Raw genomic sequence first — 13,167 nt, 5'->3', positions numbered from 1 at the left:
TTTATACCGCTTTCTGCGGAAAGAAATGCAACTGTGTAGGGTATAGTAGCTTTCTTTTAATTTTTTTTTACATATTTATTTTTTATATTCTTTCACTTTCCTGATCCTATGTATGGTGTTTTCGAACGTTTGTATGTATTTATGTATCTCCATTCAGTCGCCGCTTTGTCTGCTCATTATAATTTCTTAATGTGTTCGTTTGTAAATTGAAGATTTTATTGCGACAATTTTAATTGAATACCATCAACACAATATTGCCGACGCAGACACCGACTACAACAGCAGCCGGAGGCAGACGACGATTAACGCATATTGCCATACAAATATACATACATAAGTATCATATGTATGTATGTGCAAAAATAATATGTTTGTCGATATGTGCATATATATGTACATAGATCTATGCATATCTAATAAATAGTAATTAACACTTATTCGCCAGGCGCTATTTATATAACCCAATTTAATTGCAAATAATTACGCGAATAATCCCAACGCCAATAAAGTGTTTAATACACAAATATAGCATACATATGTATGTATGTATACATGTATGTATGCATGCACGTGGTTGCTAGTAATTCACACATTTAATTCACTTTCGATTGCAGTTCTTATTTGCCGACTCAAAGTGCCACAGCGTCTTCACGTGCGTCGCCACAATATACCGCCTCCATCGTCTAGCACAGAGAAACCCATTATGGAATACAAATTGATAACTGAGGACCGTTTCGACGATGTCGTTGCACATTTAAGTACCAATTTCTTTGCCGATGAGCCGTTGAATAAGGCGGCGGGTCTATGTCGACGCGGGGAGGGTCATCGAGAATTGGAGCAGCTTTGCTATGAGACACTTAAGGATAATTTGAGTTTAATGGCTGTGAACGAGAATAACGATGTGAGTGAAAAAGCGATTGAAGTGCAAAAACAAAATATTAATAATAATAAAACAAAAATAAATTAAATAAATAAAAATAAAAAATTAAAATTTAAACACAAAAATAAAAAAATTGTTCAAATAACATTTAGTATAAACAATAATACAAACACTCTATTCATAGATCGCTGGTGTGCTGCTCAACGGTGTTGTCTATCCGCAAGATATCCTGCAAGCTCACGAGCGTATCGAACTCAGTGATGATGAACGCTATAAGAAAATATTTCGTTTATTAAATGAACATAATCTGCGTGCAAATATATTTGGAAATTTCAATGTAGCACGTGCCTTTGAGGTGCGTATGCTTTCGGTGGATGGACGCTTTCGTGGACAGGGTATTGCTAAAGAGCTAGTGCGGCGTAGCGAGACAATCGCAAGGGATTTTGAGTTTAAGGTGAATGAAAAATTGCAAATTCAACAATTGATTAATTATTCAAATATTATGTTTTTAGCATATATCTATTTTTTAATATTTCAATATTTTTATATAATATTTTGAATATTGTTTAAATGTTATTATTGAATATTAAAAAGTTTGTGCTCAAAATTTTATTTTACATACATACATGTACATACATATGTATTTTTATAACAAAAAACAATTCTTTGCAGCTCATGAAAGCCGATGCAACAGGAATTTTCTCACAAAAAATTCTGAAATCAAACGGTTTCAAGGTACTGAGCGAATTCTACTATGATAAGTATACAGATGAATTTGGTAAACCAATATTGTTGGTGGAGGCACCGCACATTAAATTGCAGCTGCTATACAAACTGTTGGAATAAGGTGCATATACAGGTATGAAAAAACTGAGTTTAAAGTGAAATAAAATTAATAAAAAAATATATAATACAAAATGTTTTAAACAGAATAATAATAATGAAAAATAACATAAAATAATAAGAATAATAAATATATTAAATACAAAAAGATTTAAACAGAAATAATATTAATAAAAAATAACATAAAATAATTTATTAAAACTTTAACGACGGCACAGTATTCCACTAATATGTGTAGATAAAAAAATATATACATACATACATAGTTATAGTTTAAAGTTATAAATTATGTGTCATAAAAAGAGTAAAACCACTATAAGAACGCAGTTATTTATACTAATAGACCGCATTAAAATAAGTGTATATTAACGGCGCAGACAATTATTTATAAGAAACACATTTTTATTGCCATAATCGCATATTTATTAGTATGTAAATTATTTATTAACCAACTTTAGTGCAAAAGCCAAGCATGTAGGCTATAATTAAATATAATTTCATATACATACACGCAGATATACATATATATATTTATTAAAATATACGAAAAATATTATTTTCTAAAATTTTTAATACAATGAATACATACGCACTGGTTAAATGTTGCAATAAATACTTTATAACCGCGACAATAAAACAATTTTGTATGCGCGATGTTTCTACTTTTCTAGCTGGAAGTACGGATGTACTAAAATAAAGATATAAATTATACTATTAAACGATAAAGACATACAAATATATGTTTAAATATATGTAAGTGCATGAGATTTCGTACAAATGCGTAGGTACAATTGTATGCAGCGTGCAGACTGCAAATATCTAAATAATAATTGTTACCATAAAAATGTCTTACGAATAAAATAACAAATATTGAAAACAGCTTAAAAATACTTTAAATAACCGGTAACAGATAATTTATACAATTTGGAAAAATTCGTTGCTATTCAGAACAACATACATATAAATAATAATATATTTGTTTGTAATAAAAATAAATAAATAGTTATTCAATGCGTTGTTTACTTAAGTTAAGAGCTTTGAAATTTTGCACATTTTTTGGCACAATCAAAATAATTTTTATATCATTAACTTCAACACTTGTTATTTTGTAATGTTGCATTAAAATTCCCTAACATTTTTTATTTATTATTTTTTTGTTGAGCGTTTTTCAATTATGGTAAATGCTTTAAAATTAGCAACTCGTCATTCTTTTCTATTTTTATAATTATATAAATGTATATTATGTTGTCTATTTTGTTTTGAAAATATACAACTCTTTATACTGTGTTGCCCTTTAACACATTACTTTTTAAACATTTTAGACTATAAACACGCACATACTTGGTTTCAGCAATTACACATTATTTGCACTTATTTTATCACAATATTTAGCTCGCCACCCTTGACAAATACAATTTACGCTTTCTGTAAAATTGAAGCTGAAAGTGTCTTCGGTAGGCTCCTAATACTTGAACAGGAGGTTAAATGAGTTATTGTTTTGCTACTTTTGCTGTTTCAAATGAGCAAAGTCAGGAGACCATTACGCAGAAAATACTGGAGGGACGCACAAGCAGGCGCAACAGTCAATAAAACTAGTCATTAAAAACCAGGAAACTGCTTTTGTTAAGCCGGTAAAAATAAATGCGTTGGTTAAAACATTGTAAATGCTGTGTAACAAGTAATAGTAAGCAATATAAAAAATTTTGAAAGCAATACGTCCCTCTGAATAAACGTGATAGCAGAAACTTTAAATAATTTTAGCAAGCATTAGTGTTAAGATGATTGTCCTCAATTCCGAAAAATCAGTATGACATCCTCATCTGTGCCATAGGCTTTCCGCGCTACATCCATTGCCGCTACAGTGCAACGACAGACGTCTAGAATAAAAAAAAGCATTTGTTCGACTTACTGGTTTAAATTTTAAATATGTAGTAAAAACTTACGTTCGTCCTGCACTTCCGGGTTGTGATAGAAAACCAGTTGAGATTTCAAATCATAGCCACATAATACAATATAGTGTCCTGCATAACTTTGTGGTGTGCGTGTATTGTTAACGATACAAGAGAGTTGGAAACAACTTCAAATGAGTGATAAGAAGAAATGAATGCATTCAAATTGTGTGCAAAACTAAACAATTGTTAAGCATTAAAGTGAGCAAAGCAGGAATTAAAATCAAATTAAATATGCACTTTATACAAAATATTGTTGAAATTCTTGCACAAAATATCTTGACTTTACTAATGTCACTCCCACTCCACTTACCCGAATTTCTCCAATACATTCTTTTTACAAATTTCACACGTCAGTAGTGATGCGTTGGTTAATAATATCACAGGCCCACGTCTACCTAAATGCTGCAGCAGCTGTTCCATTTCTATTGTACGTTGTTCGACGCGTACCCCATGTAGACGCGCTTCTTGAAACTTGCGCGTAACGCGTTTTTCGTCCTTATTGATAATTTTCGTATAGTAACTATGTTCACTGTAGCTTGGATCGATACCAAGCGTTTTTGTGTAGTATTCGTGGCGCACTTGGAAGCGTTGTAGCAGGAAGCACAAATCTATTGTCCAGGTGCTGGAACCAAAGCCTTCCTCCGCACATATTTTGTCGAAATCGTGTAATAGTACTTCGCGTTGTGATGTCGACAGGATCATGATGATGCAGGAAATGCCGCAATCCCAATTGAACCGTTGTTGATAATGCGTTAGGTTGTAGTGTTTCTGATCGGGAATAGCTAAAATATACCAGAATATAATGAATTATAGCTATTATATGCTATTATAAACTAATGTAGCTATTTACCCTCCATATTAACGTTGAATTTTGGAAAAGTAGTGCCGAAATGGTTAAGGATTTGTTTTTGCTAACCTCTTCTGCTACTTTTGCAGATACTTTGATACTGTCATTCAACTATTTTTCTTAAAAGAAAAAGTGTTGGCAACCCTTGTGCCTTGTGATACATGTGCACTGACAGCGAAAACAGCTGAGAACGATTGTTTTATAAAACGAGTTTTTAATCGCCGGTAGCTATTATTAAATTGTAATAAAAATGCAAAAGAAACGAGTCCGTGTAAATAATATATTGGATAAATTGCATCGCGGTGTAGTTTATACCTGTATCGGTGTTACACTTTATGGAACATTTCTACTAGGAATGCGTGTGCATCGATACCTTACTGTTGTACGGCCCCAAAGACAGGCGGAGCAACTGAAGATGATTGAAGAGGAAGGCCTTGATAAAGCCAAAACCATAACAACATAGAATTATCTGTAAATAAGTTTATAAAATGCTAATAGTTGTATTTGTTAAATAAATGTTGTAAAGAGTTATTCCAATCCCAAAAACCATATCATTGACAGATATAGTGCTGCGAAATATTTGACATTTGTATTCGGGTTTTGGTGATGTAATAATCCGGTTATTTCTAAATCCGTTTAGAAAGTCAATTAGTAAAAAATTTTTCCCCAGATAAATTAAACTCCTCCATATATCGTTAAAACCTTTTAAAAGTGGAACAAGTGGTCTAAATAGTTTTAAATATTTAAAATTATAGATTCGAAAAACGGTGCCTAATGTAATAGATTAGGTCAGCAGCCAACACTGTATTCAGCAAAAATTTGACAGCTTACGTTTCTTTTGTGCCTGACATTCACGACACTTTGACATTTGTCACTTTCTGCTTGATTCGTTCACAAGGGTCTTTTTCGCTGCTGTCCACTTTTTACTTTCTTTCGCATTTCATTGACGCATAAATTGGCATCGTTGCGAAAATGTCGGGCTTAAATTTAACAGTACGTGTGCATCCTGTGGTGCTTTTCCAAGTCGTGGACGCTTATGAGCGTCGCAATGCAGACTCACATCGTGTTATTGGCACATTACTTGGTAAGTTGTATAAATATGTTCAAAAATGATTGAACTAACCACGTTTGATTGTGACGTCGTCACTCTCACTACTTTTACAGGTTCCGTTGATAAGGGCGTCGTTGAGGTCACAAATTGTTTCTGTGTGCCACACAAAGAACACGACGATCAAGTAGAGGCTGAGCTTAGTTATGCATTAGACTTGTATGATCTAAACCGCAAAGTTAATCCCAATGAAAATGTAGTCGGTACGTATTTATAAACCTAACCTCACTTTCGTAGTTTCTAAATAGTCAATGCTGACGTTTTCTCTATTCCTTAATTACACAGGTTGGTGGGCCACTGGCAATGAAGTCACTAACCACAGCTCGGTAATACATGAATATTATGCGCGAGAGTGTAACAATCCAGTACATTTGACAGTTGATACATCGTTACAAGGCGGTCGCATGGGCTTGCGCGCTTATGTTTGTATACAACTGGGTGTACCCGGTGGCAAAACAGGTTGCATGTTCACACCAATACCCGTTGAAGTAACCTGCTACGAACCAGAAACTTTTGGTTTAAAACTTTTGCAGAAAACCGTTGGTGTAGCACCACCACATCGCCCGAAAACTGTCTCACCCATGCTGGACTTGGCACAAATCTCTGAGGCATCTAACAAATTGCAGGGCTTACTTGAACTCATTCTCAAGTATGTAGAGGATGTCATTGCACATAAGCAACCGCCAGATAATGCTGTGGGACGTCAGTTGCTCGACCTCATAAATTCCGTGCCACACATGTCACATGAACAATTCACACAGATGTTCAACGCCAACGTACGTGACTTGTTAATGGTTATTACATTGTCACAACTGATCAAAACACAATTACAATTGAACGAGAAATTGACTTTCCTGCCAACAAATTAAATGTAAACAAAACATCAATTAAAAAATAGTTTTAAATTTGTAATCACATAATTTTGGTCGCGGCAGGGAGTTGTAAAGGAAAGTAAGTGCGCGCAGAAATAAAGCAAAGGTTTAACAATGATGGAACATAGAAATGTTAGTGAAATATTTAAATATATTAGTATGCTGCGTGCAAGAAGGAAAAAATCTGTGTTATTTATTCGCCGTTATAAAATTATATGCAGTTGCAAATCGGGAGAAAAGGTAAATACTGTTTTGATTTTTGTTTAGAATTTCAATTTAAAAATAATTATTGTTGCACGAAAGACAAGCAATTTTTTTTATATATGCATATTTATGTCGTGATTGGCGTTCACGGAAGTTTTAAGTGCAAAACAACAAAATATACATTATTTTATTTATGTAATTGCATTTGACTGCCCTCATAGTAAAGACAATCACAACTTCTTGCAACGCCCCTTTGCATGTTCACAACACCGCTTGCAGCTCAAGAATGCTACACAAAGTAGCAAAGTGTGCATTCGTGTTGCTGACAGAGGGCTGCTCAGTATAATAAATTGAATTTTCCAATAATTGCATTTGAATTTGTGCGCAGACCTTAAAGATTTTTTATTTTGCGAAATCTCATAATTTGCTGCTACTATATAATAACAACAATAACAGACACAAATTGTGACTCGAAATGTGCATTATTGCCACACAGCAAGCGGATAATTTCCTATGCAACTTCATGTTTAATGCTCCGCATTGCATCAAACGCTAAGCGTTGTTGTTGCGCTAGGGTAGGCGATTGATGTACAAGTGGGTGGTAACCCAACGGAGAGTTAAAACGTGCGGAGCAATAAAAATAGTAAAGAAAGAAAAATAACGAAATTACCAAGCGTTAAGCTCGCAAAATGCATAAAAACGCTGCTGCATTGGCATTATAACATCAACTATTGCAACAACACTGACAAAATTCGCTTTGCAAGCACACTGAGGTCAAGGTCGTACGACCAACAGATGAGTAACCGGAAAACCAGCTGCTAGTCAGTAGTGGTCCGTGGCAACAGTGGGTGGATTATATCTTTACAAAGTTGCAAAAATGTACATACATACGTACGTGTGTATGTATGTTGGGTCAGTTTATTATTACCCGGTCTATTGGTTCGCCGGTAGGCGTATCATTTAACGATTTCTTCATATCAGCTTGCAACAAACGATTTAGAATAATATAAATCACGCAAATATTCAATCAACAATAGCAATCAATAAATATTACAACAATAAAAATATGTGCATTGTTGCAACAAAACGATGGTATATAATAATTATAGCTTTAGGCAAAATGTAAGGTCAATTGCATTGTAAACCGTTATCTTAGCTTAGTAAAGCAATTTATGAGCGAAACAACAATTAATTGATGGCTGGTAGCAGTTAGCGAGCACGAACTATTTTTTGCTTGTTGAAATTGACCAATGAAAATAAACGGTTTATATGACAGCTTGTAACCGTTAAATGAAAATTTGAATGTTACAAACCGTTACTTGAAATAATAATGGCCCTCTTTGATAATATTTCACATTTTAATTTAAAAATATGTGTCAGTCAGCCTTCACATGCAATAAGACCAGCTTCTGGTTTACTTTTGTTTTAATTTTTGCATAGTTTATTATGTCACTCGGCTTGGCAGGGGTAATCGGATATTTTTGCGTCATCAGCAGTTGTCGCATGGGCCTTAAATGAAATGAAAGGCGGCATGGAAAATAAATATCCACCGGTACCCGTTCAAAATATTATTTTACAAAAATTGCTAGAGTTATATTAGTGAAAGTACATATGCACATGGTAACAACCAAAACTGTACTCTCCCAATCAAAGGCGGCAAATAGGGCAAACCAAGACAAATGCTGATATCAATTACAAGCAAATCCATGGTTGTTGGTAAATGAATAGAAGCGCCTGCATGTGAGGGGAGTACACTTTCGTAAACATTTAAATACTTTATTTAAATATTTTAACTTTTATTACCAACTATTTTTTTATTATCTAATTTTTGTTATATTCCAATATTTTATTTTTTTCCAAACATTTTGTTTATTTTTTATTTTCAAAAATTTCATTCCTTTGATATTTTTTAATCAAATATTTTATTTTTTTATTAACATATTTTTGTTGTTGTATTTTAAAATATATTAAAATTCTTTCAAATATGTTATGTTTTTATTCAAACATTCAACACTTTGTAGAAAATTCTCTAACCCAATTCTGCTAAAACCACAATTAAATTTTTTTTTTCAAATACATATGTTATATTTTACATTCAAATATGCAATAATTTATTAGATTCTCTAACCTAATCCGCCAAATTGTTGTTAAATTCTCTCAACCACATACCTGTCATTAATACCACCGTTAAATCAACGCATGCATAATTTAACAATCAATTTGAATTAAATTAGGCCTAGATTTTATTACCACAATACTAAATGATTTCCTTCCATTACGCTCCTACATAAATATTATCAATGCTTGAGGAGAGTAGTGTAACATGAGTAGTGTGCGCAACAGTAGACGTTTTAAACTTCATTCAAAGGGTTCATACTGGCGAACTGTTTCTAACTTTACCTATGCGCTTTCTGTTGCTGTTGTTGCCTCATTGTTGTGCCACTAAGTTACGCAAAGCGCGTTGCAAGCTTACCGTTGCCGTTAATTCGAATTTTTCGATATAAATAGCTGCCACAGCCAACGACAATGCATCAAAGTAACAGCAGCAACAGTTAGTGCAGCATCAGTGTTAGCGTCGCAAAACATAAAAATGAAATATCTGGTGAGTTGGACGAGCCACAGGATAATTACCTACACCAACATTAGACTAACTGAATTTTTTCAGCAAATTTTCTTCCTTGTCATCATTTGTGTTGCGGCATGTCTAGCAGCGGTTGCCGAACCGGAGGATGCTAGCGCCTTGGAGGACAAAAAAAACAATAAACGTGGTATCTTCGGCTTCGGTTACGGACACGGCTATGGTCACGGTTATTATGGCGGCTATGGCGGCTACGGTGGCGGTTACGGTGGTGGCATTGGCCATTACGGTGGCTATCCACATTATGGCGGTGGTTATGGTTTCCACGGTGGTCCAATCTACGGTGGACATGGCTACTTTCCTTACCATGGTGGTTACTATGGCGGCTATCATTAAGTGGCACAAAAGCACTTACAAACATACATTTATAAATTAATTGCTGCATAGCTTAATATCGACACTAACGTCATGAAGTGTGCGATTATAACGGTTCTTGTTTGTGTAAAATTTTGAATTTTCAACATAAAATAAAGATTTTTAATAAAAAAATACTATGCGCCCATTTATCTATAAAACATCAAATATGTATACAACCTAACATAATTTAAAAAAATTCGAAAAAATGTAGTAAGTACAGCGATAAACAATCGATTTTCGATTACTTCCACAATGTTTACTTTTCCTACAAAGCCAAATGTGACAATGGCTTAGCTTGACCATTTCCACGACAATTGAACTTACATAACTGGAACACAGCTATAACAACTACAATAATGGCCAGTCAATAATTAATACTTTTTTTTAACAATTTTATACATACATATAAGCCTTATATATTTGTGTATGTACGTACTAATTTTTGCGTCGTCAGTACGTCTAGATAGCTAACAAATAAATTTAGAATTTACAAGCGTAACGAGATAAAATCTAATAACATTGGTCACGAATTTATACCAAATACTCTCTTCTCCTCAGTCCGCATTCAACAATTTCCGTTTTCGTTCCAATTTCATTTCCCGTTTCAACGCCTTCTGTTCCAATTCTTCGGCATGCTCGGCAAAGAGCGCATGCAACGCCGGGTACATGTAATGAAATTGCTCCAAATCACCCAACGTCACTTGCATGTTGTCAAAGGCTATCGATACATTATTCAACTGTGGCTGCGCTTCGTCGCCGCCCACTAGTTGCTGCATGCGTGGCAATTTCGCGTAGCGTTGTGAGAAATGCGTGAGTATTATATGTTGTGCTTGCATTTCGCGGCCCTGTGCGATGGCCTGCGAAATAGTGCTATGCATTTTTACTTTCGCCTCTTCGATTAAGTCATCTTCCATGGTAGCTTCATGTATGAGCACCGTGGAGTTGCGTCCAAGCTCGACCAGATCGCGACAGGGCATTGAATCGCCACTATATGTGATTGTGATTGGTGCATTACCATCTGTTGGCGCTGGCAGTCGGAGACAAACACCAAAGGAGTGCGGACAATGGCGCACCAGGCATGTGCCGATTGCATCAATGCCGAGATCAGCGCGCGTTTCATGCAAAAGCATTGGTTGCTCCAACATTTCGGCATTGCCGATGAGCGTGTAGGTTTGTGCAATATTCTCAATGCGCTCATTGTAGAAGTTCAGCCAAGGTTGTATTTGTACAGGTGCAAAGAGCAATACTTTTTGCTCTGCCTGTGGCACATCCGCTTCTTGCAGCAGGCGCTGTCGCTCATTTAACAGGCCAATCAGTCCGATATGATGATCGGCATGCAAATGCGAGATATAAATCGCTTTCAGATTACGCACAACGCTTTCAGCACGTGTTTTGCCATAGAAGCGCACAATTTGGCCGAGTGTACCTTCGCCACAATCGAGCAGCATAAAGGAATTTTCGGCTGCTTGTATCAGAATGGCGCTCACATTGCGTGTTTTATTCGGTATGCAGGAGCCGGTGCCGAGAAAAGTGATTTTGGGGTATTCAGCTGTACAATTCGGTGCAGGTAGCGTTTGTTGAATATCTTTTAGTTTGCTGAGTAATGTTGGAAAGTCAGCGAGCGCCTGTGTTTCGCCAATATATTCACTGGGATTGAGTTGAGCCTCCGCGCTGCGATCAAGACCTGCAAAAAATTCTAATTTAAAAACGTACAGTGATATAAAATGTTAAAGTTACCCTTCCTTGGACGCAAATGAAAGTTTGTAAGCGAGTTTATATTTGTTAGCTGCGTTTCATTAGCGTCACCTACTACACTTGCAGTTTGTGTGTCTTCTGCCACCTTCTCCGTTTCGCCTAATTTAGTTCGCTTCAATTTATTGCTAATATGCAAACTGCTGCAGGCGTCTTTTGCCTCGGTGAGCAGTGGAAATGTACGTGTATTCAATTGATTTAGTTGATATTGTATGCGATGCGCAGCTACATAACCAGAAAAGTTGTTATGCGGCGAATTCAAATATAAATGCTGTGTTCGTGGCGTGAAATTCTCCATGAAATCGCGATAGCAATTGTTTTCCAATATTTCGGGCGGCGTAAAGTGCACCACCAGCGCAACTTCATTTTCCATGTCCTGTTGCAGGTTGCGGAATACAACCGCTTGTGCTTGTAGTGCCGGTAAATACTCCGCTGTCGGTATATCTAAGAACACAAAGGAGAGCGCTGTTTCACTGGGTTCACTCACGTCCTTGGAATGCACCACGGTGCCATCGGGCAATGTAACATCGAAGCCATTCTTCAGTTGACCCAATAGCGGACCAGGTGGCACACCACGTTCAACGCATTTGACCAAGTTAAGCGCACCTGGTCGTGGTTTTAGCTTGCATATATAAGCAACCACCATTTGATTGTTGGCGTCTATCATTTGCGTGGCATCTGATGTGGTCACCAAATGTTGTTTATAAAGCGGCACATACTTGACGCTCATCACGGCATCTTCAAAGTCTGTTGATTGTGTGCAATCACAGGTATTTATCTATAAACAAAATATATTTGTAAACGCATACAAAAAATATGCTTATACATACCTTCAGGGTTTTCAGTACGACAAAGCGTTTCATGCTGTGTAATATGCTATCCAAATGTGGTGGTCCATGCAGCGCCATTTCCTTTACACCTGCGTCCTGTACAGTTAACGCTAAGCCTGGGAATCCACCTACTATCGGCCAAGTATTGCGCGTCACGAAAATATGTTCTAAACGCGCTAACTTTGTTTTGTGCTCATGCGCTAAACGCTGTGTCCCTTCACCACAGTTGAACAAATAACGTGCCTGATCGGTAAACAGATAGATGGCACTTGGTGAACCATTGGCACCGGCACCGAGCACTTGTAAATTCACTATACCTGGTATATAGGGCGTTGTTTTCTTTTTGGCGGCTTGTAGCTGCTTCTCCCGGCGCAGCTGTGGTGGTGCTGGCTTAGGTTGTCGCGTGCTAACATTTACTTTAGAAAGTACAGAGTTAAGCGCATCTTTGCTTGCACATTTATTTTCAATTTTATAATCATCGGTATTTTTCTGCTGTACCATGTCTGCTTGTGTTTCCCCCAACTGTGTCACAGTGGTTCTGGCTGCTATTGGAGATTCCATGTGCAGGAATGCGTTTACTTGTATGAATTGTAAAGTTTTGACACGTGCAAAGCTACGTCGCAAAGTGCTGTTGAACAACATAAGCGTTTACCTGTAAGTATGGTTTTTTCGTTGATGATTTTGCAGAATCGTTTTTGATGAAATAAATAATCAACACGATGTTACCTACAGTGCTGCTGACTACTTGGGGGAAAAACACATGCGTCGCTGAAAGCAGCGTTTTGACATAACTTAACAGCTGTTCAAACTTTTTAGAGATGACAGCGAAAGTAAGTAGAAACAAAACGACGCTAACTAGCGAGTAGAAAAGCCTGCAAGAATTC

At 36.1% G+C, this 13,167-nt stretch overlaps 7 protein-coding genes across 9 annotated transcripts in view; 5 read left to right on the top strand and 2 right to left on the bottom strand.

The window, feature by feature from the left end:
• Positions 1 to 703, top strand: part of LOC126760345 (uncharacterized) — a 29,751-nt gene extending 29,048 nt beyond the window's left edge. Inside the window, exon 8 of the mRNA XM_050475925.1 lies at positions 615 to 703. The gene's annotated coding sequence lies outside the window, so the exon portion shown is untranslated. The remainder of the gene's footprint in view (positions 1 to 614) is intronic.
• Positions 681 to 2,729, top strand: LOC126760349 (arylalkylamine N-acetyltransferase 1). Its single transcript, XM_050475931.1, has 3 exons — positions 681 to 901; positions 1,065 to 1,334; positions 1,553 to 2,729. Exons 1-3 carry the CDS (start codon positions 704 to 706, stop codon positions 1,724 to 1,726), a joined length of 642 nt encoding a protein of 213 aa, XP_050331888.1. The 5' UTR covers positions 681 to 703; the 3' UTR covers positions 1,727 to 2,729.
• Positions 2,730 to 2,976: 247 nt separating this feature from the next.
• On the bottom strand, positions 2,977 to 4,636 carry LOC126760348 (protein GUCD1). 2 transcript variants are annotated; one of them, XM_050475929.1, is made up of 4 exons: positions 4,526 to 4,636; positions 3,986 to 4,457; positions 3,667 to 3,800; positions 2,977 to 3,600 (listed from the first exon to the last, which is right to left on the bottom strand). In XM_050475929.1, the coding sequence occupies exons 1-4, from the start codon at positions 4,530 to 4,532 to the stop codon at positions 3,512 to 3,514; spliced, it is 702 nt and encodes a 233-aa protein (XP_050331886.1). In that variant the 5' UTR covers positions 4,533 to 4,636; the 3' UTR covers positions 2,977 to 3,511. The 2 variants fall into 2 exon arrangements, with proteins under 2 accessions (XP_050331886.1, XP_050331887.1); XM_050475930.1 differs by having other exon boundaries at positions 3,667 to 3,752.
• A 54-nt stretch (positions 4,637 to 4,690) lies between these two features.
• LOC126760350 (uncharacterized) lies at positions 4,691 to 5,059 on the top strand. The gene has a single exon (XM_050475932.1). The coding sequence runs from the start codon at positions 4,773 to 4,775 to the stop codon at positions 4,983 to 4,985; it is 213 nt and encodes a 70-aa protein (XP_050331889.1). The 5' UTR covers positions 4,691 to 4,772; the 3' UTR covers positions 4,986 to 5,059.
• A 353-nt stretch (positions 5,060 to 5,412) lies between these two features.
• On the top strand, positions 5,413 to 6,633 carry LOC126760346 (eukaryotic translation initiation factor 3 subunit F-1). Its single transcript, XM_050475926.1, has 3 exons — positions 5,413 to 5,606; positions 5,687 to 5,833; positions 5,916 to 6,633. The coding sequence occupies exons 1-3, from the start codon at positions 5,495 to 5,497 to the stop codon at positions 6,497 to 6,499; spliced, it is 843 nt and encodes a 280-aa protein (XP_050331883.1). The 5' UTR covers positions 5,413 to 5,494; the 3' UTR covers positions 6,500 to 6,633.
• Positions 6,634 to 8,664: 2,031 nt separating this feature from the next.
• On the top strand, positions 8,665 to 9,835 carry LOC126760320 (neuropeptide-like protein 31). Its single transcript, XM_050475882.1, has 2 exons — positions 8,665 to 9,308; positions 9,372 to 9,835. Exons 1-2 carry the CDS (start codon positions 9,297 to 9,299, stop codon positions 9,678 to 9,680), a joined length of 321 nt encoding a protein of 106 aa, XP_050331839.1. The 5' UTR covers positions 8,665 to 9,296; the 3' UTR covers positions 9,681 to 9,835.
• Positions 9,836 to 9,935: 100 nt separating this feature from the next.
• LOC126760319 (ribonuclease Z, mitochondrial) lies at positions 9,936 to 13,099 on the bottom strand. 2 transcript variants are annotated; one of them, XM_050475880.1, is made up of 4 exons: positions 13,010 to 13,099; positions 12,284 to 12,935; positions 11,439 to 12,231; positions 9,936 to 11,385 (listed from the first exon to the last, which is right to left on the bottom strand). In XM_050475880.1, exons 2-4 carry the CDS (start codon positions 12,923 to 12,925, stop codon positions 10,256 to 10,258), a joined length of 2,565 nt encoding a protein of 854 aa, XP_050331837.1. In that variant the 5' UTR covers positions 12,926 to 12,935; positions 13,010 to 13,099; the 3' UTR covers positions 9,936 to 10,255. The 2 variants fall into 2 exon arrangements, with proteins under 2 accessions (XP_050331837.1, XP_050331838.1); XM_050475881.1 differs by having other exon boundaries at positions 13,014 to 13,087.
• Positions 13,100 to 13,167: the final 68 nt, after the last annotated feature.

This window comes from Bactrocera neohumeralis, chromosome 5 (genome assembly GCF_024586455.1).
Source record: "Bactrocera neohumeralis isolate Rockhampton chromosome 5, APGP_CSIRO_Bneo_wtdbg2-racon-allhic-juicebox.fasta_v2, whole genome shotgun sequence".
NCBI lineage: Eukaryota > Metazoa > Arthropoda > Insecta > Diptera > Tephritidae > Bactrocera > Bactrocera neohumeralis.
The sequence above is the reverse complement of the archived record's forward strand: the minus strand, read 5'-3'. Positions and strand labels throughout refer to the sequence as shown.

Excerpts from the sequence above, each read along its gene's own strand:
- LOC126760346 (XM_050475926.1), top strand. The coding sequence starts at position 5,495 with ATGTCGGGCTTAAATTTAACAGTACGTGTGCATCCTGTGGTGCTTTTC. Across the intron at positions 5,607-5,686 it reads TGTTATTGGCACATTACTTG|GTTCCGTTGATAAGGGCGTC; the intron begins GTAAGTTGTATA and ends CTACTTTTACAG. Across the intron at positions 5,834-5,915 it reads TCCCAATGAAAATGTAGTCG|GTTGGTGGGCCACTGGCAAT; the intron begins GTACGTATTTAT and ends TTAATTACACAG.
- LOC126760348 (XM_050475929.1), bottom strand. Across the intron at positions 3,801-3,985 it reads AATGTATTGGAGAAATTCGG|TTGTTTCCAACTCTCTTGTA; the intron begins GTAAGTGGAGTG and ends ACTCATTTGAAG. Across the intron at positions 3,601-3,666 it reads CCCGGAAGTGCAGGACGAAC|ACGTCTGTCGTTGCACTGTA; the intron begins GTAAGTTTTTAC and ends TTTTTATTCTAG.
- LOC126760349 (XM_050475931.1), top strand. The coding sequence starts at position 704 with ATGGAATACAAATTGATAACTGAGGACCGTTTCGACGATGTCGTTGCA. Across the intron at positions 902-1,064 it reads CTGTGAACGAGAATAACGAT|ATCGCTGGTGTGCTGCTCAA; the intron begins GTGAGTGAAAAA and ends CTCTATTCATAG. Across the intron at positions 1,335-1,552 it reads CAAGGGATTTTGAGTTTAAG|CTCATGAAAGCCGATGCAAC; the intron begins GTGAATGAAAAA and ends AATTCTTTGCAG.
- LOC126760319 (XM_050475880.1), bottom strand. The coding sequence starts at position 12,925 with ATGTTGTTCAACAGCACTTTGCGACGTAGCTTTGCACGTGTCAAAACT. Across the intron at positions 12,232-12,283 it reads TCGTACTGAAAACCCTGAAG|ATAAATACCTGTGATTGCAC; the intron begins GTATGTATAAGC and ends TTTTGTTTATAG. Across the intron at positions 11,386-11,438 it reads TCATTTGCGTCCAAGGAAGG|GTCTTGATCGCAGCGCGGAG; the intron begins GTAACTTTAACA and ends AATTTTTTGCAG.
- LOC126760350 (XM_050475932.1), top strand. The coding sequence starts at position 4,773 with ATGCAAAAGAAACGAGTCCGTGTAAATAATATATTGGATAAATTGCAT.